The sequence below is a fragment of the Fopius arisanus genome, unplaced genomic scaffold (assembly GCF_000806365.1).
Source record: "Fopius arisanus strain USDA-PBARC FA_bdor unplaced genomic scaffold, ASM80636v1 scaffold00085, whole genome shotgun sequence".
Lineage (NCBI taxonomy): Eukaryota > Metazoa > Arthropoda > Insecta > Hymenoptera > Braconidae > Fopius > Fopius arisanus.
Genome location: NW_011887824.1, coordinates 366,452 through 392,777, shown reverse-complemented (window position 1 = coordinate 392,777; position 26,326 = coordinate 366,452). Strand labels below are relative to the sequence as shown.

General features: G+C 34.8%; 3 protein-coding genes across 3 annotated transcripts; all 3 read left to right on the top strand.

The window, feature by feature from the left end:
* The first annotated feature begins 838 nt into the window (after positions 1-838).
* Positions 839-8,145, top strand: Jhbp16 (Juvenile hormone binding protein 16). The gene is made up of 4 exons (XM_011311203.1): positions 839-1,069; positions 1,835-2,097; positions 3,788-3,899; positions 6,742-8,145. Exons 1-4 carry the CDS (start codon positions 1,009-1,011, stop codon positions 7,038-7,040), a joined length of 735 nt encoding a protein of 244 aa, XP_011309505.1. The 5' UTR covers positions 839-1,008; the 3' UTR covers positions 7,041-8,145.
* Positions 8,146-9,151: 1,006 nt separating this feature from the next.
* Positions 9,152-16,287, top strand: Jhbp2 (Juvenile hormone binding protein 2). Its single transcript, XM_011311202.1, has 4 exons — positions 9,152-9,474; positions 13,910-14,197; positions 15,466-15,615; positions 15,712-16,287. The coding sequence occupies exons 1-4, from the start codon at positions 9,300-9,302 to the stop codon at positions 15,861-15,863; spliced, it is 765 nt and encodes a 254-aa protein (XP_011309504.1). The 5' UTR covers positions 9,152-9,299; the 3' UTR covers positions 15,864-16,287.
* Positions 16,288-19,436: 3,149 nt separating this feature from the next.
* Positions 19,437-22,580, top strand: Jhbp3 (Juvenile hormone binding protein 3). The gene is made up of 3 exons (XM_011311201.1): positions 19,437-19,728; positions 20,182-20,413; positions 21,244-22,580. The coding sequence occupies exons 1-3, from the start codon at positions 19,665-19,667 to the stop codon at positions 21,680-21,682; spliced, it is 735 nt and encodes a 244-aa protein (XP_011309503.1). The 5' UTR covers positions 19,437-19,664; the 3' UTR covers positions 21,683-22,580.
* The last annotated feature ends 3,746 nt before the right edge of the window (positions 22,581-26,326 follow it).

Genomic DNA, 26,326 nt, shown 5'->3' with positions numbered 1-26,326 from the left:
CGCGTCTGATATTGCCCTAATATATATTGAAACTGCTTATTTTCATCTTGCCTCCGAATGAAAGCATTGCAATCGTTCGATTGTTCGATTTTCTAATTTTGCCTGGAAATAATGTAGAACGGTCTGAAACGTAAAAATACGAAGTTTGAAGGCCACGTGTGTATATGCAGATGGACAACTGAGGGTCAATTTTTATGAAAGAAGAAGAATAAACGGGCAAATTTATTTACAAAAATCCGAAATTTCGTCAGGGCATAGGTTCTGATATGAAAACCTGAAACTCTATTTAAACACGTGTTAAATCACTCCAAGTTAAAATATTTCTATCTCAAGTTCAGAAAGGGAAACCGCAAACAGAAAGTGCTGATTTTGCAGCTAATTTTTTCAACTATTTTTTAAACTTAAATGATGATAATTTAACTGAAGCCTTAAGCCTTAACCGTGTACCAAAAAAAATGATCAGATATATACCTATTCATAATTAGCCACCAGAAGAAAAACACATGATACAGAGATAAATTGAAGGTGTTCAATGAAATATTCTTCATTTTTCAATAAAATATTCTCCATCTTTTGGATGCTATTTGCATGAAATCCAAAAACAGCCAGAGTGCGCAGATTAAACTAAAATATACGAAAAAATAAAAATAATAAAAAACCGAATTCCGGGAATCCCCTAGCAGCAACTGCATCTGAAGGTCGGATCCACAAGTCCAATTTCATGTGTCCCCTCCACGAAGAAAAACCCCTTCCGACTAAAAAAAAAGTAAAAATTATATAATTGGGGAACGAAAAAAATTATTCTGGGATTAAAGGAGCGATCTCAGATACATTGCTGAGAGTGAAAGCGCGAACACTGAGTACGAGCGAGGTTGTTTTACGTTTGTATGTTGTATGAATCGTGTTGTAATTGTGTCGTATCTCAGTAACTGCTCCGAACAGAAAGACCTGGTGGATCTATTCATGTAAAACAAAATAATATTAGTGAGTTTGACGCAACGTGAAATCATGTACCGGGAATTTGTCATTGTGTCCCTCTGTGCCATTGGAGTATTCTCTGCTGAATTTGGCAAGTACTTTATTCTAAAAGCAATCTATTATATGCACTATCTTTTCTCCATTTTACTTACCTATTCATTACGTTTCCATTGAGGTAAACCATAAAATTGTTGGGTTCAATAGTTTCTCTGTTGCTGCATGATTTACGCTTGATTGCGTCGTGGAAATAAAGAATTGTTTTCTGTTGTCTGGTCGGGAGTTTGAAAAACCAAAAAATAAAGGAAGGAATGCACGATCTTGTTCGCGATGATTGTTTATTAAAATAAATTGGGAATTCATGAGATGCCAAGATTTCTGGGTGAAAGTGAAATGACGTTTGCGCAATTGGAATTGGAAATTTACTTCGATATTTCGCATGCACATTTTTATGTAATTTTTGGCTGGGAGTTATGAAGAAAAAAGGGAATTTTTTATTTACTGTGTTTCTGCGATTTTTTCGGCTTATTCTATTTTGTGATATAAACTAAATAGTCTTCAAATTAGCAATTGCAACGTGAAAAATTCGTAGTACCAAACGAGTTTCAGTCGACAAGTTGCTCTTACTCACTATTTAATCAACGTGCATGCCCCATTAGAGATTCTTTTCTTTTTTTTCATAATTCCCATGTGCTCTTCAATATCACTCAAAACACTAAGAAAAAAAATCTTTATCCTAGATCTGGTAAGGAAACAAATGCGCCAATATGTTTTGTCAATGTAAAAAATATATAATATGATAAATATATGCTTTTATTTGAAATGGAAAATGATGGAACGTGGAAATGTCTTGATGCAGAGGATGCCTTCAGAAGCTGCTATCCAGACGTTAGTGGATTTGATTCCTGCATCAGGGAGGGCCTCAATGCCGCCAGGCCGTATTTCAAAACAGGTTTACCAAAATACAGCATTGCTCCGTTCGATCCATTTTTTGTTAAGGAAGTCACCGTCAAAAGAGGACTAACGAATTTTGGATTCAGTTTGACGCTAAGGAATATCACCGAGAGCGGTTGGACTGCTAGCAAAGTCACGAAATTCGTCAGCGATTTGGCTAATTACAAAGTATGTCAATTTCTCTCATCAATTTATTTTCAAACTCATCAAAATAGAAGCAATTCCAAATGTTTACTATTTTTCAAATATTTTAAATGGTGAATCGATTTCACCTCAGGTCCCTCTATTTATTATTTTCCTTTTAAATTTTATACAATATATATCGTTATGAATTACGATAATTAACAATAAACATGAATTTTAAAGCGTGATGTAACGGTGAAAAATGGGAAAAACAAAACAAATAATTTCACAAAACCGCAACTAAATTGGATACAACTGATACCATTATTATATATAAATACTCCTATTCATTTGCGTCAGAAATATGAAGAAACTGAACCAAATTTAATATTTTCGTAAAACATGAAAATTGCATCTTCACGTTGAAAACGCCATAACTCCATGAAAAATTATGGGAATTGAATAACTCACATACTTTTTTAAGGTTATTTATCTTTCAAATGCATTGCCTCAAAAGGAGAGGAAGAGAGAAATTATTCCAATAAGTGAAAGAAAGGGAACGTTATGGGTACAGATCATTTATTTCTGAATTATCATCCCACTCTTTGGAATATTAAAGTACCGATGAATCTTATGTTATTGTATACTTCGTCATTAGAGCGTGGAGAAGTTTTCTGGCGATTCAGTTCACAGTCCGAGGCGAAGCCTTAAATATTAGTATCGGTATTTCATTCTTCTGCTTCTTCTTTTGATTTTTACGGCACTGAATTTATTTCTTGCGGCCGTTATTCCTCTAAGGGCGGATGTTGCAGAAGTTGGCTAATGGTATTGCCACTAACCGAAGTGGTAGGTAGATAACGTCATGCGACTCCCTTGTAGTGAGCGGGAGATAACTTGGCCTAAGACTTAATTCTATATTCCCTTGTGTGGTAGATGGGTGACGTCATGCGATGCCTTTGTAGTGGAAGATTAAGGGAGGGACGACGGCAATTGTTTATAAACTGCTATTAATTATCGGAAGGCTAATAAACAGAATAACCCTTTCTCGTCTGTTGCGAGAGAGGGAAAGGAAAGTTGAGAGAGAATGACGAGAATTTGTACAGGGAAACTGGGTTCACGGGAAACAAGAAGGGTTATAGTGGAACACTACTGAACGGGAACAGATACGTTCGTCTTGGTTGGTGTCTCCCGCCAAACTCTTAGTATATTATTCCAGACTGTAGGGCGGTGTTTTTTACTCGTGTGAAGTTGGTTTTCAAGTGATAGGTGAGAATTTGTCATTACGGTCGATAAAACACGTTTTCGGCTACAATGTCGTAAAATAACATCATAGCTATAGCCAAAAAGTAATTCTGACTCGTGGGCTTTATAATCCGGGCCGAAGTCGATAAAACCGCATTTTTCAGATTCATTTTTTCCGTCCTAGACGTGAAGAATACTATTTTGCCATTCATATGGTACGACAACGATAAAATGAAAATAGAAAGTAAAAACATGTTTCTGTCCATGTGACTAAAATACCATTAAAACCATAATAAACACAATTCCAAATTACAGAGTACTTTGCCTGACATATATCATTTTGTGAATACCAGCAATGATTTTTGCTAAATGGAAAAATTACTCATAATAACTAAATGGGATTAACTTCCTGTTGATGAAAATGAATTTTGCAGACATGATTCTTTGGTTCATGTCGCTTTCAATTATTTCATTGCATGTTGATTTTTTTCAGGTTGTTTACACTCAAAGTTTCCCAGCAAAATTTCTGAATGGCAATTATGAATTCAGGGGAAATATTATGGGCCCCAGGATGGTGAACAATGGAAGATTCACATTAGATTTATGTAAGTTTTTTTAATTCCTGGTAATTATTCTAAATTGTCTCATTATCGAGATGATTAAACCACAATTATTTCTCCATTCACCTCAATACTGGAATGCTTCTCTATTTTTAACAATTAGTGTTTTTAGGAGGAAACAGAATGTTAATTTCTGATCAGGTATTTCATGTATACCTTTCGAAATAATAGAATAACTTTTGATAGTTTCCTTCCGAAATAATAGTATATTCCGCAATAAGTGCGTAATGATTTTTTTACCTCGTGGGAAGTAGTAAAACAAGCCAAAGGCGATCAATCGCTCGAGTCAAAAAATACCATAACGCACGAATTTCGTATAGTATATTATGTCATGGCACCCATAGGGTCTATAATATCCGATTCTAACGTGCGAAGTTGGAATCGGGCGATTCGGTACACTTATGGCATAAAATACCATTTCAACATATTGAATAATTTAGGCCTTGGATTTTACAGAGCTAAGTTATGGTCGGAATGTTAATTTTATTGAAAGTTGGAATTTTTTTCGTAATAATGGAAGCAATTTCGGGTTCATTACATCCTTTATATTTATTTATGAAAGATATTCCTATTCATATTATTAAACCCAGATTAATTTTTTCTTATTCACTCGGCCGAAAATAACTTTACGTCATTGCGGTTACAGACGCATTTTCGGTCACAATGATATACAATAGCATCATAACCACAGCAGAAAAAATGATTCCATCCTAGGTATGAAAAATACTATTGCTGTCATACCGACAAGGAAAGTTCGATTTTACTCTCCAAATGATGGGGAGAAAGTGACCTATTCTATCCCTCAAATTTCTATTGTTTTTGAGGGGTGAAAATCGAACTTTTCCGCGTAGTGTTTATTGGAAAAAACAATGTGCACCGAGGAAAGAAAAGAGGACATTCAAACCCGCGTGTTTACCACCGTCGACTTCGCCTCAGGTCGGTAATACACACGCGGGTTAGATTCAATTTTCTAATTTTTAATATGTACATCATTTATTGACTATTTATTTATATTTATATTATTATTATGAATAATCTGTATAAAAACGGAAATTTTGCACTAGTTTCACAGACTAATAGAGTATCGATGTGCAAATCCCTAGAAAATTTCAATAGAGCTTTCCCAATAATTATAATTATTTAATTAGTTATATATTGTCGTGGAGCCTCAGTAATCTATTATAATTATAGATTACACAGACTGCCATAATTCATTGGATTAGAAAAATGTGAACGTTTATTATGTGTACAAAATTGGCACCTTCGAGAATTTTATGATTAAAATTGAAACATAAAATTACGTTCAGAATCTTTTTACAATTGGATTTATATGATTATAACTCGCGATATTTTAAACTTAATTTATGACTACGAAATCATAAAATGCATTTTCTGAAACGTAATTTACGTTCTAATTTTCCTGTGGGTATACGTGAGATAGTAAATATTGAATGGATATGGCAAATGTGATAACTAGATCACTGCAGCATTCCTAGTAAACAGTGATCGGAAATTTTGCGATAGAGAAAGAACATGTGCTCACTATTGATAGAATACGCAGGTTGTTGCGAACTTTACTAACACTCATAATTATGCAGATCATTTTTGATGGACGCATTTAGTCCAATCAGAATACTGGCTTTGCTGGCAAATGGCAGACTAGATTCGGTTTTATTTTGGATATTTTGTAACTAGATATGTATATTGGTCCGCAGGAAGAGGAATATTTTAAGAAAAATTACGGAACATTTCACGTAATATGCAAGAGAAAATAATTTTAGCTGAATTTTTATGGAGATATGAGTGGAAATTTGAAATCTTCAGGAAATTTTGGGAGTTTTCCTGAAAATTGTGAAGTCTAACAGGAATTTCACGAATCATTATGAACTTTGCGTATTTTTTCCTGGAAGTTAAGTGAAAAAGTCCGTGACTGTTCCGTAATTTTTTACTGAATATTGTTTTGACTCGCAGATTACGGAGTAGGCACATCATTTTTATTGAATATTTCTCCGTGGAAGTAGAGAAAAAGGAGTGAGTATTCCTTTTCCCCTTTTGCGTCGATAGTTTCATAGAATCAGTTTCCGAATCAGTGACCGAAATCCGCAGATGAAAAATATTTGCCTATAACACCCAACACTTTCAAAATTATCGGATATTTCCCGATAGTTTCGCTGCGTGGCAACGGGGAGGAAAAATTTAGCTTAATCATTACTACGTGGGAATTTTAACAGTATTCGGGTGATGATTTTTTTCTTTTCGACTTTCAATCAGTCAAAGTCCAATATTCGAGGAACTTCGTCATTATTCACAGGATGGAGTGTTTCATTCAAGGTTGGCATTTTCTGCAGCTTGTATCTGTCCACTACCTAAAAAGAATAGGGACACCGTTTTTTATTTTATTTTTTAATCATTTTGTTTTATTAAGCCTTATTAAAATAAATACAAACTGTCATGGGAAATTATTAATTTGAAAAAGTCCTCGCAGCCGAAGAGATTATAAGATAGAAACAAACCACGAGACCGAAAATATCGAATCTCATTTGGTTGGCTAGAATTGTAATAAAAAAAAAATCCCACCAATAGCCCTCGTGTTAGAAAATACGTCTACTCATTTGAGGGTATTTCCCATCACTTGGTCTGTAAATAATCGATCGTATCCAACTTTGTAGAAAACTCGTTTGGCGCTCGTCAATTTCAAACTTGTAAAATTTGACATTTGCGTTTGTCTGCATCCATCTTATCGGGAAATATCCGAGGATTTTGAAGCATTTCGGATATTAGTACTGGGTATTATAATTATTGATATTTCCTTTGTTGCTGTTGACAGATGATCTCGTCCAAACCACGACAGTCACCAAGGAACCGGGCTCGAAGATAGCTGTACGTGTAGAAGTCCAAACCATTCGCGATCTAAAACTTCACATCACGAACCTAGTCCAAGGCCGTTCTTTTATCGAAACCATCGTAGATAGAATAATCAACAGTGCTTGGCAACCAGGTTTTGTCGTGACCCGTGGTATCATTAATGATCTGGTGTCTAACGCATTCACAGAAATCTTCGGAAAGGCTTTTTCAGATTTTCCATTTGACAAAATCATTAGGAAGAAATCTGTCAAGATTTCTTAAACAATTCACTAATAAAGTGTCAAGAAGATACAAATATTTTCCTACATTATTCAATTGTTTATAAATATTTTCTTTCTATGAAACAGATAGAGACGAAACCTGTCATCAGGAAACTTTTACGGTGGATTTCAGTGATTACAAGAACTGCCTATTGGCATTTACGATTAATTTTTCAGTTTGAGACTTACGAATTAATTTGTCTAAAAAAATCATAATTTTTCTTGGTATTCATTTCAATTTGCCATTGGCGGTTTTCTCCTTGTAAATATGAGTAAAATATATTTGTAATGAATTTTTTTAATCTTTTGTAGATAATCAATGACTTCTTGATGTTCTCCTAATTCACGCAGCGCTTCATATATTGCAAGTTTGGTGGATTTAAAGTAACGCATAAAGATAATTACAAAACAGGGAAGAAAAGAAGGGCGAATGTTTAAATCGTTAGCTGTTTACCTTGAGACATTCTCGGGATACTGTACGGTCTCTGACCCCACATTCTTTTATTCCGCTATAGGCACTGGAAACTGCGAATCTAACGCTAACCTCGCTTGGTTCGGTTAGATCGCACTTTTCGGACCCTATAGGAATAAAACATCATGTGCCTCATGAAAATAAACTATTTTCTGACGAAATGTGATTATAACGCTCGCCCTGAAAATACTTTTCTCCCTAGAGGCACAATATATTATCATCACACTATAGCCGTAGCTCCACGTCCATCCAGTCGAATTCGACAGGTTTGATCCCCCGATGAAACTCCATTCTTTTATAGAGAAATAAAAATTAAAAATAGAACGAATGATACTGATTTGTATGATACGTTGGACAGAAGTTAGATCGGGCTGTGCACAGAGCAGGAACAAAATTTAATATATTGTAATGCTAATTAAAAATAAAGTCAGTTGTGTGGACTGGTGACGTCAATACAGCTGTCATTTTGCAAAACATGATGAGAAGCATAACCATGATCATGTTGTTGTTGTTGTAATGAAAAGAATTACTTTGCCAAATAAATTTACGAACTATAAGAGAAAACTCACATTTAAAATGTGAAAATATTATATAAAATATTCATCTACATTTGCTTGTGTTAAATAGATTTACTTAGCAGAAGTAATTTTTTTCTCAGCACGTATAGCTCTTTCAGAAACATTGGAGGGAAGAAACATTCTGCGTTAAGTTTTTACCGTTAATCAATTCCGGGGATGATCAGTAGTTTTAATTTCACATTTTTTTTCTCTTCTGATACGGTGCGGTTCGTCGATTTCGTCTTGCTGAGAATGGGTTAATCTTTAACTGATTTAACCGTTAAAGCAACCAATATTTATCACGATAAAATAAACTGCTGATTGGTCCTAGGAGTTCGCTGTTGATTATTAAGATTTTGTACTTTCAGATTTGCTGGTTTTGCGAGAGAAAAGTAATAGTTGAGCCGTATTCAAAGATTTTTATTGAACGATTTAGGTTTTAAAACGTATTTGTCAAGGCTACAGAAATAATCATTACAGTTTATACAACATATCTAAAAGAGATACAATGAACGCTATTACACGTGAATGTGTAATAATGACGACAAATTACACAAAAGGTCTATGATAAGTTATTGCATCATCATTTCCTGTAATCATGTGGTTTTTCGGACAAATATCTGGTAAATTTTGGATCATCATTCCAAATTAACAATTGGAAAATGGGAAATCAAAAACAGGTATCCAACTAATGCTTACAGCGGATTAACCATTAACCATTATTCATGACTCTCAGATGCTACTTTTAATCTCTCCTGACGACAGTAATGAAACTTTCTCTCAGCAAATACACCTGTACGGATCCTCTTTAGAATTTTCAATTAGTCCTCTGTACATGAATGATTCAATTATGGATTGAAAGATCAGTTCACAATGTGTTAATCGATGTTGCTGTAGTCTTAAAGAATGATTCGACATTTTTTACTGTATTTGTTGATTGTGTGAGGTGTTATTTTGCTCGTGAAATTATTAGCAAACGTTTTATTAGGCGGTTTCGAAGAAAGTTGGATGTAGAATGGCGTCTGAACGTTTAAACCCCACTACCATCATTCCATTTCGCCTCCAGTAGCGTTGCTTCTTGCAATGTCAAGGTGCTATAAGTCCCAACGCATCACCATCGATTCGTTCACTCTCGTAGAAGTCGTTCAAACATACCCTCAGTTTCGTGTCGCCGAATTTGGGACAGACCTATAGATCTTCGGAACTTGAAGATCTATTTTTTTTGAGGATTATGGAGGGAGTCAGTCTGAAGTGTTTCACGTGGATTTTAATTGTTGTCCATTGCGCTAATGCCATTGGAAAATACAGGGGACTGGAATTTATTGAGCCATGCTCGAAGAGTCAACCAGATCTTGAATCCTGTCTAGCGAGATCTGCCAATGCTCTTACCCAGCAGTTTGCACATGGTAAATATCAACAATTTATCAATGGTTTATGCATAAAGTAAGTCTCATTATCTCGGTTGGATTCAATTTGTTGTGGGGCTCATATCAAAGGAATAAGCAGTAGTATAGAAAAAAAAACGTAATGAGATAACTTAATTTGTTGCAGCGACTATTATAGATTTAAATTGACACAAAAAAAATGAGCTTCACTCATATGACCTGACATTATTGGAGTATGCTGAAAGGAAATTATACGATCCTTTCAAGCAAGTTATAACGGTGTATTTCGAATGGCAAAATACCGCTGCCCCATATACCATACGCGTAAATGAGACTTGAATGGATTTTCTTCTCAAGTTCGTTTCGATATAATACTTGATCCATTCGTAAGGTGTTCAGGAGTATTTTTTAACTCACTCACTGGTGGCATCTCTGTTAACTTAGATGTCATCAATTTTTCCGAGTATTCTGTAATTTAAAAAAAGGATCGTAAATATCATCCATTCTCTTTCCGGTTCTATGTGTTGTTAAATAATAATTCTGTAAACAAGTTCTGTTTTTTCAGGAAAAAAAGAATTGTTTTTTCTCAGTTTGAGCACTTTCAATTCCTATACTTTTGTAATATTAATTTTGATGATTCAAGGAAATCACAAAAAAAGGAGGATACCGAGATTCGATTGCAAAATTATGAAACAATTTTAATAAAGCGTTTAGCCGGATAGGCATGGCGAATCTGTCCCCCGCGAATTTCAAGGCGCCAATTTTTTTACATATCTATGACCTATAAAAATAATTCTTTGGAAAATTTCAGATCTTTATCTTGATTCCCTAATTTGTATAAATTTAAAAACGTGTTATATCATTTTTTTTTATTCCATTCCATTTTTTCTTATTCCAAAAATCGTTTAAAAAATAACAAACAAATGTAAAAGAATCAGAAACACTCTAAAATTGGAGAAAATATTTTTTTCCTATTTTTTCTTTCCTAAATTCTATTTTGTTCACTTAAGATTTAAAAAAAAATTAATTGTGATATGTACAGTTTTTTCTACTACTCTGAAAAAATTTGAGATGATTGTACTCTCAATTCCTTTCAAACTGAAGAAAAAAAAAATTTCTATGTTTTGCCTGCAACACATTTGCAATGAATATAAACTGAAAATTATCACGTTTTTTAAGGATACCTGCAGAGATCATTCTTAGAGATGTTTTTTATTTTTATTGAAATTTTTTTTCAATATCGAGTCAGAATGTTGGAACCCGTACATTGAGTTACTTACATTTGCATATAGTAGTCCATATTAATTCTATTACATTAGTATTTTACACATTTTGGAACTTAAAGATTTGACAGTCATTTAAGTATTTGCATATTTCTTCTATATATTTGAAATCTGACGTATCTACGATTTTTTTTGTAGTACGGGAGACCATAGCGCCTGTCAGCGCTTAGCTATGAAACGATTTCTGTAAGAGAGTTCCGACTTTGTAATCTCGCGCCATTTGGGCGGACCAATAAGGAATCATGGCTCCATGATTTCGAGATTTTCGAGATAATCGATTGTGTCAAGCGTGTCCCTTTTAGAATAGAATAGGGTCTAGTACACTTCAACTTATTGAATTTCTCTAGTAGTTTATCTTTGTTGCTTGTACCTGGACCAGTGCTATAAGATATGGTCGAAGATTTAGCTTTCTGCTCCACACGGTCAACTGTGATCCCTGGTAATTCTCACTATAAGGAGGCTGCAAGATGGTAATGGTTGGCTCTAAAGCGGTTGCCGGTTACTATGCTCTCTCAGGAGAGTTCTTGCAGAAGAGTTCAGACTTCAGTATTCTGCCCCTTTTTGGTTCTCCGTTCTCAAATTCCGTCAGTTGGTTCTTTGCGTTCTTCGTTTTAAAATTGTGCTCTAGAATCAGTATAAGGAATCCTAAATTCAGCACTCTGACTCTCCACTGCCCCTCGCGCTAACTTATCCACTTCCTGCTTACCCATAATGTTTCTATCAGAATCGCGTATTTATGACTTGGATTTCTTTTTATGAATTTCATCGGTAGCTTGAGTGCGATGCATTCTGCAGTATAAATTGAGGAGTAACTATTGAGGGTTGTAGAGATACGAGTATCCAACGCCAGACACGCAGCTACAACGCAGCTCCGTCATAGGTGCTGTCTCTGTTTTTGCTTCCGTCGATGAAAATTCCGTAGTAGTCACGATATGATTTTTCGAGTTCCCCATTTACAAAACTATTGGCCTCCCTTATACCCCCTGCTGCGAATAATCCAAGTACTCGTTCAGGTCTATCGGGAACATGTAAGCGCATTAAATGAGTGTGTGTTTAAATCAAATTTGTGGTAGTTTCAATCGGTGTACGGTAATTATTTAATCAGTAAAATCTCGAAGATATATTTAACCATTAAGTTGTCTGTTGCATGATGAGGGTAGGATCTGATTCCGATAAATTTGTAGATATTTTGTGAGCTCTGTGTCCCTTGATCCGAAAGAGCTTTCATTAAATAGGTTCTGATTTCCCGATGAGGACATTAGTGGCGGTTGCACACATGTACCCAAGTGCCAATCGTATAGCGGAGCATTGAATTTTTTCAAGTCTATTTTTCATAAATATCGTGTTGGGAAGATATATAAATAATCTGTAGTCAATGATCGACCTAACGAAACTTCTTGTAGAGGATAATAAAGGTGAAAGGTACAGATCACTACCAAGTTCGTTGGAGGAACTTTATGATAATGAGAGCTCTGAACGTTTTTTTCTATACTTCGCTGACCTGTGGTGTTTAAAACTGAATTCAGAATCGCAATAAATCCCTAGAAACTTAGCTACTGGGCTGGGACCTATTTCTATGTAATTGATGGTTCTTTCAACCTCTTGAAATTTTAGCTTGGATTTAGTAAATTGCAATGAAGTGGTTTTACTCGGTGCTAACTCTAATCTCAACTAATCTAAATTTCTCGATAGCTACGCAATGGAGTTTTCAAGGGGACGTGAGCAATTTATTCGCTGGTCCGTATTTCTTATTATGTAAAATTCCTTGCAGGAAATTTGCAGTTAATTTTTTTATGTGTTATAGGCAAAACGTCGAAACTTTTCTTTCCTCACTTTGAGAGAAATTGAGTGTACAATCATCTCACATTTCTTCAGAGTAGTACGAAAATGTTTATAATTCAAAATTAATTTTTAAAAAAGTAAGAAGATTGCGTAATAAAAACAGAATTTAGGAAGGAAAATTTTTTTTTATTTCTATAATTTTGAAGTTAATAATTGAAATAAGTTATTATTTAAAAGCAGCCATACCAAGTAAAAAAGATTTAGTAATATCTGCACGTTCTCGAAAACCCCAATGTATAGCAAGGATAATTAGAATAAGGATCGGAACTTCTCTAAATAAAAACGATGAGAAGTAAAACAATAATAATAAGATAATCACTGCGTCACCGATAAATCAACATGAATGAAAAATATTGATAATGAATTCTAGGAGCAGTAAATCATTTTATCCTTATCCTTATCCTTATATTCAGATATAAATGCTGAATGCAATGTGAATAGAGAATAGAATGTTCTCTACGAATAGGAAGGTTATCAAACAAACGATAATTAAATAAACACAACAAATTAACGGGATCATAATAATATTTATCGTCTCATTGCAATACAGTTTCACTCGTTTCCGTTTGCTTTTAAACTTTTGTCACCTTAGTTTAGCAATTATATGTAAATGCGAGTTTGCCTGAAATTAACAAATTTTACACAGTTATCTGTATTTCATACATATCTCCCATTAATTTCATAGGACAATAGAAGAATTAAAAGATGAGAGGAAGTAATGCGTTCCTAAAACACCCATAAGTCACCCATTCAACCAGCCAACAATAATATACACATGTTACTCTATCTTTTAGTAAAAAAGAGGAAGAGAAAAGCTCAAATCTTCTTAAAAAATGGACTCGATAGTACGTAGTTCTGTGATTAATTTTAAGATATATTTTTTTTTAATTTGTATGAAAATGTATTAGTGCTGACGAACAAATTATTCTGGATGCACGTGACCACATTAAAATTCGTGTACAAAAAGATAAAGGAGATGGTGACTGTCTCAAAGTTGAGAGAAGTTGAACTCTGAAATACATGAGTTGAGACGCTCGAATATTCAAGATTTTTTTTTAATTTTAAGTTGGGATGTTTGAAAGTCTCAAGGAAATTGAAAATTTTAGGTACACTCTTTTCGCAAGTTTTCACTTGAGATTTGAAAGTCTAAATTTATGAGTTTCATAAGTCTTGTAAGTTGATACTTTCAAAAGTCCTAATGTAAGATCGTAGGTGATAAGTCTCGAATTGATATTGGATTTTTTGGGTGTACAGAAAAGTTTTTAATGAATAGTTCGATATTGATTTGATTCGAATAATTGATTGTTTTGTGGTTTATGCTTCTTCATTAGGATTGCCACAATTAGGATATCCGGAAGTAGAACCAATAATTCTGGATGAGGTTCGCATTGCTCTTGGTGGAGGTCCCGATGGGTATAATGCACAATTCCGTGATGTAGCTGCTAGGGGCGTGTCAGCTCTTCGCATCACAGGGTTGAGGACACGGATCTCACATGATGAAGTACAAATTCAACTGGCGCTCAATATCCCCAGGATTCGAGCTGCTGCCAAGTACAGGTCCAGTGGAAAGTTGATTTTAGTGCAGGCCAGTGGGGCTGGAGATTATTGGGGCGAATATGGTAAGTAAAAAGAGGATAGATTTAAATAGTTGTAATTAGTATCTATTACTAGGGGCTGACTAAGAGGAAATTTTGTTTAAATTGGGAAAAACTGGGGGCAGCAGACGTTTTATATGAATAGAATAGGGAAAATCTTTCTCATTAATATTTGAAAAATTAAAGTTGACCAAAATATGTGTAATGGTTCTTAAATAATATTGTGAACTTACAATTTAGGGTGATCCTTGTTTTTGCTGTGGGATTATTATGAATTATTATGATATTATAATGGAAAATAACTACTTTATTTTGATTTCGGAGAAATGATGAATTAATCAGTAGAATTATTTACATCTGCCATAATGAATTCTAATGTTTTTTGTTCACATTGATAATGTATTGTATTTTACTGACTATTTTGACCGCATGATGGTCTAATGTGTTTTTCATTGTGATGAAGTGGTTGATGGAAAAGCAGTCTAAAAACATTCCTGACATTTTTTAGTTACATAATATGTAAATGTTAGTAAAATCCTTAGAAATTATCTTCACCTCAGACTTCCTACATACATTTTTAAGTCCAGAACGGACAAGTCTGGTCTCTAGTCATGGTTTTGTAGATTCTCCAGGCATGATTTTGGAGATAAGTTAATGTTGTTTTCCATGTATTGGAAAAGATATAAGAATTGTTTGAAATTTTGACATAATGTTTTTGAAACGATAACAGATGCCTGTATCAAATTTGAGATTGATTCGCAACATCCTTTTGTGTTTATTAATTATTAATGTTTTTAATTAACCCAGTCTCTTATGTGGAAAATAAAAATTTCTATAAATGTATTCCAAAATATAAAATTGTGTTGAAATTTTGAAAATTTACTATTGAAGCAACTATAAAACGATGGTAAAAAATTCATAACGATTGACTAAATTTTTTTTTCATTAATTTTCTAAAGCTATTACTTGAACTAATTAACGCATCAGGATACTTGAAAATTAATTGCGATAGGTGCAAAACATCCTCAATGGATGGTGCTCAAAGTATTAATGCATTGGATAAAAGTCGACTCCATGAGGCATAATTAGATTCGCAAACTAATAAATAACCAGTTTTATGCATCGCTTTTTACTGGATAGGTTTAGTAAGAAAGTAATTAGCGTAATAGTTTACCTGTCTATTAACTCATCCCTGCCCCAAAACCCATCCCTGTGCGGTATAAAGATTTTATAAAAATGGTTGATAAACATCATCAGAAAAAATGCTCCATATCTTTTATTCTTCTTTTCAGACGGTGTTAAAGCGAAAATATTCATTCGCGCCAAGCCTTACCTCAATGAAGGTCACAAATACTTGAGATTGCAGCAATTGAAGATGGACTTCAGTGTCCAAAAGATAAAAATGGGAGTTGAGAACGTTCATGATGGAAATACTATATTACGTAAGTAATTCGAGAAAGAAAATAATTCTAATTGATTCGAGATAAATGTGTCACCGCATGTCTATAAAATTCATGACTTCTCAATAAAATTTACAGAGGCCGCATTAAACTTATTCATCAACAGTAATAGCCAAGAGCTCCTGAAGGAAATGAAGCCATCACTCAGGCGTAAACTTATCCAAGTGATGACAACATTTGTTGAAAATCTGTTTGCAAAAGTGCCTTACGATGCATGGATCTCTGATTAGAAGTAATGATACCGTCAAAAAGTTGTAATTAATTATTCGTTGGCACGCAAATAATAAAGTAGGACTATATCTGCGTATTGCTTATTTTTTAAGCTCTACGTTTTAATTTCAGCACAACTCCAATAATTAATTAAGCATTGAATCCATTGATTTCATTGTATTATTAGCGAGGAAAGTGTTATCACTTGCAAATGGTTATTTAGCTTTAAATAGATATGAGTACTGGAACGTACTGGAAGAAATAATTTTATACAAGTTTGTAGTATTTGTTGTGATTGGATGAGTTATTACAGCGCATAATTTGTCTAATTTCTATATTAAAATGGAGTTAAATTAATTGTAAATTTATGAAGATGAGATCAGGATGTTCAAGGTCATAAATCATGATAATTTATTGAATAAATCATTTGAATGAAAACCACAACGACATGTCTTATATTTGAAATGAATTGTCGCGGCTAGGTTTGTGAATTTTTGGTTTCGTCTAAATTAATTATATGTAGAATGTTTTTCCCATTTCAATAATAAAATAAAATCCTATTTATTGATAATGATTTGATTGATGATTGATTTATTGATTACAAAGGATTATAACAAAGCTGATGATATGACGGCTTAATTCAGTAATCGTTGATGTCTTCATTGACCTCCTCACAGATCACCAGGTACAACCGTGACTACCGGATGATAAACATTCATAACAACAGTATGTTCGAGTTCCATGTGTCGTCTGTGTAATAAGAGGGTAATAAGGTTCTGATTTCTTCTGTTTATCATAAAGAAGAAGCAGTTGGACAGGTTGCGTCATGATTATGTCCATCGCACGGTTCAGATGACTTATTCGACCTGTCGTAGGATGATTTCTTTATGCCAATCTCTTACGTGCTTGTTTGCATGCATTTGAAGTTTAAGTTGTCAAATAGAAAAATCACGGTCTTCTCAATAATTACGGAGTGATTCACAGATTCTAATGATCGCCAAGAGTAAAATAATGGAAGAAACCCTTGATAAATGTACAAATATTTAAATCTAATAATTTGAAAGATTTTTTAATCGACAGTTGAGGGCGTTCTATTATTTGGTGAATGCTGCTAATAGTGCAACTCAGAATGAAATTGCGTAAATCATAATAATGGCTATGTAATGGTCTCTATTACGAGTGGTTCATAATCCGATCCATCAATTGCTCTTGATGATCAAATTTTTATTTTTATTTGATCAAATTCATTCGCTTTTTTATAAACTCGTCGGAACTCTTCATTTTTTATTGAGACGTGTTGTAAATAATAACAAATGTTTTTCTGGGTGAATCATTAAATAATAAGAAAACGCAGAAACGTTCTATTTTTCCACGTCAATCCTCTCGTGAGTTTGCCCGAAAGATGAAAAAAATATGAATTCAGCACAAGTGATTTTTTCCCCCGATGGAATTAAACATATAATTTACTGGAAAATCGTTAGAGAGGGGTACTAAATTGAAAAAATTTTACTTTATATTAAGTCTAAAACTGAAAGAGAATGTTTACAAATGGAAATTCAGATAAAAAGAGATGAAAGAGAAGTTTGATTGAACTCTCGGTATAAAAACTTCCGCAATTATATTTCACGAAGTACTGAAAGAAGTTTATGGAATTTTCCATTTTTTACGAAAACGCATCATGTTATAAAAAACATTGTCTCTATATCATTTCTATACACATGTATGAGCTTAAGAACTAACAAGTAATTTTGCAAAACATCACATTTGCCTCAAAGAAATTGTATGGATTCGCGTAATACTCATTACGTGAGTTAGTTTACCAACTTTATTATTGTTATTATTTATTTATTTTTATATTATTTTTTTTTTATTAGTTGAAATTTCATTTACTTGTTATAAAATTGGATAAATTTCTAGAACACCCATGGCCTAAGTGGTTGGAGTGTCATATTGAGGTGGTGAATTTTTCTAACGTTTTTCATTATTTAGTTTTATTATTCAAATGAGTTTTGTGAGCGGGATGACTGCATCTACTCAAAAGTTTTCTGCGTGGTGAGGTTTTTCCTTGATCCTCGGTGTATTTGGTGCTACGATGATTTAATACTGTCATATACAATTTTGTAAAAGAAAATAATGTGTTCCACAACTTGAATCTTCATCGGCTGGTCTAAATTACCTTATGTTGAGTATTATCAATTTGTCTGTTGACAACTTGTTTACGGTAATGGAATTTCTACATGTAAATATTACTATTTTTGGGTGGATGATTATTTGTATTTGTGTGATTTAATTCGTCCATTGATTGCTTACTGATGATCCATCGGTATAATAATTTTATGTCCCAGCGGGAGTAAAAAGCGCGATCTTAAAACCCCGCTTGGCTCGGTTCGATGGCACTTTTTATCTCTAGGGACATAAAGTAGCATATGCATCACGGTCGAAAAGTGTTTTCTGACTCATGTGACGTCACATTTGTCAGAAGACACTTTCCTTTCGGGGGTGCATAATATACTATTAATCTGATTGTTGCTTTTGGTTATCTCTGGTTATTTCAGGAGTAAAAGGGGAGAGTCGGGCAAAATGGGACAGTTGCGGAAAAGTTTTTTTTTTAACTCATTCCCGGTTATTTTTTTCAAAGTGTTGGATTTTGTCAAAAGTCATTTTGTCCAAGAGTGTCCCAGTGTTTTTGGCCAATTTAATTTTTTCTTTTAATTATGCACGTAGAGAAATATTGAATAAAAATTACGTGTCTTTTTCGTAATTCGGAGCGAAATGTGGTTGTAGGAAATTTTATTGAACTGTTGCACAATTTTTATCTAATGTCACGAAATCTTTCTGTGGCGTTCCGTAATTTTCATCTGAATTATTTGTAAAAAATTACGATACTGTAACTTAAATTTTTCGAGTCGATTCCGTAATCGGTAAGCGAATTGAAAGTTCCGTAACTTTTACTGAATATTTTAATCTATGCACTGTTATTTTTTGTACCTAAAAAATTGTTGAACATTATCTGAAAATACGTCATCTTCTAACAGTAAATAATGGATGATCGATTTTTCCTCCTCGCCACCCATTGGACCTCATGATTCATCCCATTTTACCCAAATTCCATTTTATGCCGTGTTCCATTTCGCCTGGGTCTCCCTGGTTAATCTATAATTTTCAAAGATTTATTTCTGAGTGTAAACAGAATGAATGCCTGAAGTTGATATATTTGTCACGTACCAGGTATCATTATCTTGAAAAAAAACCATGTTCATTACCTGCAGACGAAACAATTAAAAATGAGACAAAGGGAATGGAAAAATGAATGAAAAAAAGTTAGAGAAGTCGACATAATGTTATTCTTACTGTGATTCAAATGTCACGTAAGGGGACAACGTAGCCATTGAAATTATTCGTGTGTAACCAAGGCCAGCATCGTATTTTGCTATTCGTACCACAGAATAAAATGACTCGTGTCATTGTATGCGTGACACAAAGAAATCACCGCACATACATTTTTTCTCATTTATCGTTTATTTGATTACGTTATTGCACTGTGAGTTGGGGAGATGGGGAGCAAATGATGTGTGTGTATGAAACTGTTGGTAGAAAACCGCAGAGGGGAAAAACATTAACTTCCTTGGAATCTTGCAGTTATTAGGGGGCGGGTACATTTATCATTCAAACTTGGAGTACGTCCCCGCTCCTGAGGTGATCCTTTCTGTGACCAATATATTGACCGGAGACCAAAATCTCGGGTGAGATCTCTTGTGTCTTCCAGTGATTCCACTAATTCAATCCGTTATTCTGTGCAAATTTTCCAATTCAATAGGAAAATGACATATTTTACAACTTTCGTTCTCATCACGTTAGCTGTTACTGCAATAGCCAAGGACCTCCGTAAGTGAAATCTTGGAGATTTTCTTCGTCAGGCAATTAAGGTCTTACCTAAATTTCAGGGGGAAAAAAGTTGCATTTTGCATTGATTTTTCAGGAATAACAAATCTGAACTTGTGCTAGTATAGAATGAGTCAGGAAAACGAGTTCGTAGGCAAAAGCTTTTAAAGACATACATGAACCACATTTGAGACTTTAAATTTTTACCTTCGTTATCCCAGTAAAATTTAAAATTTCGAATTTCTAACTTTTGATTGATAATATCAATGGAGAATTTCAGATTTCATATTTGATAAATTATCGTGAAGTTGTAGATGGAAGGGATAGATGAAGCAAATATCGAATTTCGAATGATAAATATTAAGTATCAAAAGACATGGGAGAGTTCTACACACATTACTTAAAGGGACACCCTACATAAATTTAGATTTAGGCATTGAACTTTGGTTTTCGCAGCTGAATTCCTGCACGTTTGCAAGCGAAATGACCCAAACATCAACGATTGCATCAAAAATAGCGTTGAACACCTGAGACCCTATCTGCTGAAGGGTGTGCCAGAGTACCAAATACCATCAATTGAACCTCTACTTCTGAAGGAAATAGTTGCAGCCGAAGGAGGTGGATTAAAATTATCTGCTAGGGATGTAAATGCCTACGGTGCCAGTGATTTCTCCGTCACTAAAATGGAGTGAGTAAAAAACACATCCGGCGTCATTGCATAATCCAACCAGATAATACAATGGAATGTCCACACAATTCTATTGAAATAAAAACCCTAAGATTCAACTCACTTGTTCATTACCTATGATCTTTCACTTCCGGAAAACTGCGTATTTTTCATGTTCGTTTTTATATTTACCGTTTTTGATACTTCAGTATTACTAATTCTTCTGATCGATTGATGCTGTCATTTTTCATCTTAATATTCAAAGAATTAATGCAAGAATTAAGTATAAGATGCTAATCTGTAGTTTGATGCATGAGAGAAAAAAACAAAAGATTCCAGACATTCATATTAAATTTGAAAAAATAATAATTACGCTCGAAATATATTCATGGAAAACTTGTCGAATTTCTTCTCCTCGTCTTCACGAATCAAAACCTAATTTTTCAATAAATCCTTTCTTTTATTTAGTTTTTGTAAGTGGTCAAAAAACCAGGGAAGAGTGAAGGAAAAAGAAGGTTTTTATCAAATTCCAAGTCAATTGACTTTGGTTAATTAAGTTTTTTAAAAATATGCTGGTACCGCGAATTGCTGAGTGCGTTAATTTAAAAAAATATCCGAATTTACTGGAAATGATGGAGAACTATATCATTATGTTTTCAGAAAGTAATTATTTATGTTTTAATTTATTTTTCAATCGTCAGCTATTATTGCTATCGATATCATATTGAAACAATTAAAAATCGCTATCGTTCCCCTAATGATGAGAAATATAACAAATCATATTATAATTCCTGAAAATAATTAATTTTTTCAATTTTGTATCCTTAATCATAATCTAAATGTTTTTTCAGCGCTAACATGGCAACATTCACATACTTTTTGAATGTTTTCCTTCCTCATCTGAGTATCGATGGACAGTACGAGATAGACGGAAAAGTTATACTGTTGCCAATAACAGGATCAGGCCGGATTACAGGAAATTTCACCGATTGCCTTGGCGCTGTGAAATTCATTGCAGGAACGGCTGTCGATAATGGCGTTGAATACTTCCGCATAAAAGAATTCGACCTCAAAATTACTGTTGGTAAGGGCTCATTAAGATTGGACAATTTATTCGGGGGTGATAAAGTCATCGGTGATGTTGTTAACAATGCAATCAATAATAATTTTGATGCTTTCCTTAAGGAGCTCATGCCAGTTGTCGAGAAAGCTTTAGGCGTAGCCTTTCGAGAAATTGGACAAAATATTGTTAATCAGTTCACTTTTGATCAGCTTTTCCCTCTAGATTAATCTCATCCTGGCTCTGATGAATATTCATTTTGAAGAACAAATAATTTATAACAAAGATAAATAATGAATGAGGCAAACGCAAAATCTGAGATTTCTACACAGAGAGAAGAGTACTGGAATTTTTCTCGAGAAATTTCGTTGGAACATTTTCTTGTTTATTATGAAAATTCGTTTATCTGCAGTCGATACCTAACCACCTAGTAATGTTTCCTTAGCTTCCGTTTATACCACGAGGACAAGAAGAATGAGGGAAATTTCCAGTACTGGTACTGGAAAAATTAGTCCAACTACACAGTAAAATTTTATCTACTTTCATTTTTATAGAAGTTTTGCACGCTCATAATTCGTCTCGAAATTCTGTATAAAGTTTATTGATTCCGTAAATTTCTAGTACCAGTATAGCAATTTTTCTTGTGTGTTATAACCAAAATTCTCAAATTTCTGGAAAATTGTCTGTGAACATGAAGAATTTTCTTATTTTTACTCCGTGTCGCAACATAACAACATAGACACAATATAGCTCAGTCAATTAATTAATTAAATAGAGTCAATATGTTCGATTGCTGACCATGCCTACATAACATGATTTTTTAATGTTTGATGAATAAGGTTTTACACAGTAAATTAAATTATCCACCCAGAACCTATTCAGAACATGGCTGTCATAGTTTACTTAAACACAAAAAACTGTGGAAAAATGTAACAAATGGTCATTTATTTAATTTCATGATTATTACGAGTAAAGTTTTGATTTTTGTTTGATTCTACTTCTGAGTAATTCACAAAATTTTCTGAAATACAAAAATTTTGACTGACCCCGCTGGATGACCTCGACAATGTATTTTATTAATTAATTTAATAGGATGAATAATTACTGAATAATAAGATAATTCAATTATGTAAGATTACAGGACGTTTTATTTATACCTTGGAAATCTCATTTATCTCATTTGGAAATATTTTGTGACCTTGGCCGGTGGATTAAAATATATTAATTTCCGGTCCAGGCACGATGTTCAGGAATTCTCTGGGAAATAATGATTTGTATAGGGAATATTCAATAGTCAGAGGGAGGGCCTGAAATACTAATGGGGAAAGGTGATTGAAAATGATTATTCACGGGATTTTGGTGAAATGACATTCTGCATTCCAATTCTTCACAAAAACAACTTAATACAATAAAATTTAACCAAAGCCTTGTGACTATTGACTAATTGAGTCGAGGGTGGAGGGTAAGGCCAACTCACTTGAGGCTACGCGAAATAATATAATAAAAAGAAGGGGTGACTCTAACTCTGGAAAAGGGGGGGGGGGAGTGAGGGGGCCGATTGGAAAAGTAAGAATTAGTAGGGTGCTTCATTTACAACTAAAATGCCTTTACAGGAGGTTCGCCGTTGGAGGGAATGTAATATGGGGCAGGGAAATTCGTTGCGGCACGGAATAAAAAATGGGGCACTGACGGGGAATGGTGTCCTCAGAATTCTCTCGGTTTTCTTTTGGACTTTTGCCTTCTTTCTTCCTTCTCTCTCTCTCTCTCTCCTCTCTCTCCGTTAATCCTCTCTACAATAGTTCTCTTCCTCACAATCTTTCCAATAGTTCCTCTCACACACGAAAATCTTCTATAATATCCTTCACTCCTTTAACAATAGATTTTCACTCCTTTCTCTTTCACACTCTAGTTCCTTTTTTCACACTTTGTCTCTTCACAATATTTCAGGCTCTTTTCACAGGGTCTCTTCGGGGTAACTCTTTTACTTTATGGGGCAGTGACTTGTGGGGCAGCTGTGGCACGAGTGATTTCTTTCAATCATCCTCACCTCTTCCTTCCGATTCCGGCGATAATCCGTGCTAATCGGGGGTAATCGTAATTGTGTCTCCTTTTCCTTCTTTCGACACGGGGGGCTCGCTCGAGGGATGTCTCTTTCTTCCGGGATCACGTGGTCCTCTTCCTTGATGCGTGAGTGCTAGGGCGGGGGTAAGGAATATCTGGGGATGGATTGTCCAACGGTGGCAAAACGATTAACTTGAATCTAACTTAGCCTAAGAAAAAATAAGATGTATTAATTAGGGCCAGGGGGGGGGGGGCGCAAAATTCTGCCTCATCAGAATTTATATATAAGGGTTTGCTTCCTTTATGTGAAAAATTAAATGTGATCTTCTCTAAAATAAGCAACTTTTATTTGTCGACATTTACATAATATGTGCAGCAAGACAATATAAGGCATTGTTGTGGCATTTGGATGCAAACTACATAATTATAACTATTTTATATGGGAGACCGAGGCAACGCGAAACTATATCGAGTAAAATGCAACATCTATAGACGAATATCCCATTTTACTTCGCAATCTCCTACGAATAAATAGCTGTGATAATGAAATTTAATTCAACAGGCATTATACTGATTCGCATTTGAAATATCGAGGAAAAATCTCGTAGTAGTGATTTTACACATTTCTTGAAAGAATTTGAGTGACCAAAAAAATCTCACAAATTGAATAATATAATAATAATAATATTTTTAAAAATTAGCTTTATTTCCTTGATGTTTTTTTTATTGTTTAAAGTGCTCAATTTATTATAAATTATTTACACTGTCGATAGATATTCGTTAGTATACTCTATATACATTACTTCCTCTATACTTTTATTTTACATTCTTTCAAGTAATTACAGATTTGCTCTATATACTTAAAATTATATGCCTGCATAAATTTTTCAGTGTTGTATGGAGAAGGAAAATTTTTGGCTCTTAACTTATTTAATAGTTTATCACGTTGCTCGTTGTACTGTGGGCAATGCCACAGTATATGATGTAAGTCTCGTGACTCCGCACACGGACATTCTGGATCATTGATTATGCTTATTCGATACAGGGAGGCTCCAAGATGGTAGTGATTCGACCTAACTCTATTAACAACTACAATGGATTCTCTAGGGAATTTACATTTTTCGTACCAAGGCCTTCGAGTCTTCCTGTAGTACCTGTCAAAATATTAGACCCCCTTTGGTTTTTTTTGGTTTGGAGCTGTATAGCCTCAGCTCTAATTAGGTTTTTGGCTTTTCGCCATTCTTCAGTTTTGAAAAGGCCGCTCGACCATAAGCCTCCAACGTGTATGGACGTGTTTTTCAGTGCGCGCATCTTAGCTATCATTATTCCTGATAAACAAGTAGTATCCTCCCGTATCCTACTTTACTCTCTAGGCGAATATCAGTCTGGACCACTTGGAGCTGCCGAATCTGCATCAAGATAAGTATTTATCTGCAGTCTCTACCGTAAGTAGACCGTGGCCTAGCCACACGTCGCCCTAACCTCGTCGGCATTCCCGCCAAGGCCAACTTATGTCTCCACGATGGAAGACCTGCCAAGCAACAATGTCAACTTAGACAACATCATCTCAGTCAACGTTGCTAATGAACTCGCCTATGATATAAACCAACGGAACAACAACAGCGAATTAATCTTCAGTGATCCATTCCTCTCCCAGAACTCTCTTTCCCTCCCTCAATTCAACCTAATTGCCCCCTCACCCTCACACAACTCCAGTGATGCATCTCTCGTTGAATGTGCTCAACGCTCTGCATACCTTGATTATGCCTTCCAGAACAACATCTCCCCCTTCACTTTCAACAATATCTCCCAAAACACTCTTGTCAATTTCTCTGCTCTCTCTCCACAAAAATCAATCATATCCCCTCTTGTGCGACCTTCTTCCCACTCAGTTAATGACACTGAGATGAGCATCCCGGACAAAAATGCTGTGGGTAAACGTACTATTAAATTCTCTGACGAAGAACTAGATTTCGAACTCTTCAAATCCAGGAAGAAAATGCTCCACAAATCCCCCAAAATCAAGAAATCCTCCCCTCAACCTGAAAAATCAATCTCGGACTCTTTCCCTCCCTCTACCCTTCCCAAAAAGCTAGCCTCGACGCCCCATCATCTCTCAAGAACTTCAGAAAAATCGCTTCCCTCTTAATTATTTGAAGTCTTTTTCCAAGCTAACTACTTTGTCCCAGACACCCCTGACATCCACGGGGTTAACCTTGCTAAAATCCTCATGAATATTCTAAATGAAAAATCGGCTTCTCCATCCTAGTCTCCTTCCAATCTGCCAAAATTGTCAATGATGCCATGGACCACCACTCCTTGAAGTCTGATAACATCATACAACCTACATCCCTGAATTTAACTTCTCCAGACCTGGCATCATCAAAGGTGTCCCACTTAACGGGGTGTCCAGCGGTGTCCCGGCTCGCCCCCCTCATGCATTGACCTCACTCTTGCGTCCTCCAATAGCCCTCCAATTTTCTTGGTACGTTCCCACATGGGAAGGGACCACTTCTCCATAGTCACTCTTCTCAACGTCCCTCCAGAAAAATTTAAACGTTTCTCCTATAAAATCAACCGCTCCAAAGTAGACGGGGATGCCTTCCAAGAATATCTCGAAATTAACGAGATCCGACTTAATTATATCCCGAATTCCTCCCCCCCCAGCTCAAATACGAATCGTTAATTGACCTCATTATGTCAGCAATCGAAGCCTCGTCTCCAAAACTCCAATAAATCTAACCGCAGATCCTCTCCTCCAGCTTCCTGGTGGAATGAAACGTGCTCACATGCTGTTGCCCTCCGAAGGAAAG

Bases quoted from the DNA above. Each gene is read 5' to 3' on its own strand.
- Jhbp3 (XM_011311201.1), top strand. From the start codon at position 19,665: ATGACATATTTTACAACTTTCGTTCTCATCACGTTAGCTGTTACTGCA. The intron at 19,729-20,181 runs GTAAGTGAAATC...TGGTTTTCGCAG, and splicing joins TGCAATAGCCAAGGACCTCC to CTGAATTCCTGCACGTTTGC. The intron at 20,414-21,243 runs GTGAGTAAAAAA...ATGTTTTTTCAG, and splicing joins TTCTCCGTCACTAAAATGGA to CGCTAACATGGCAACATTCA.
- Jhbp2 (XM_011311202.1), top strand. From the start codon at position 9,300: ATGGAGGGAGTCAGTCTGAAGTGTTTCACGTGGATTTTAATTGTTGTC. The intron at 9,475-13,909 runs GTAAATATCAAC...CTTCTTCATTAG, and splicing joins TACCCAGCAGTTTGCACATG to GATTGCCACAATTAGGATAT. The intron at 14,198-15,465 runs GTAAGTAAAAAG...TCTTCTTTTCAG, and splicing joins AGATTATTGGGGCGAATATG to ACGGTGTTAAAGCGAAAATA.
- Jhbp16 (XM_011311203.1), top strand. From the start codon at position 1,009: ATGTACCGGGAATTTGTCATTGTGTCCCTCTGTGCCATTGGAGTATTC. The intron at 1,070-1,834 runs GCAAGTACTTTA...GTCTTGATGCAG, and splicing joins AGTATTCTCTGCTGAATTTG to AGGATGCCTTCAGAAGCTGC. The intron at 3,900-6,741 runs GTAAGTTTTTTT...TGCTGTTGACAG, and splicing joins AAGATTCACATTAGATTTAT to ATGATCTCGTCCAAACCACG.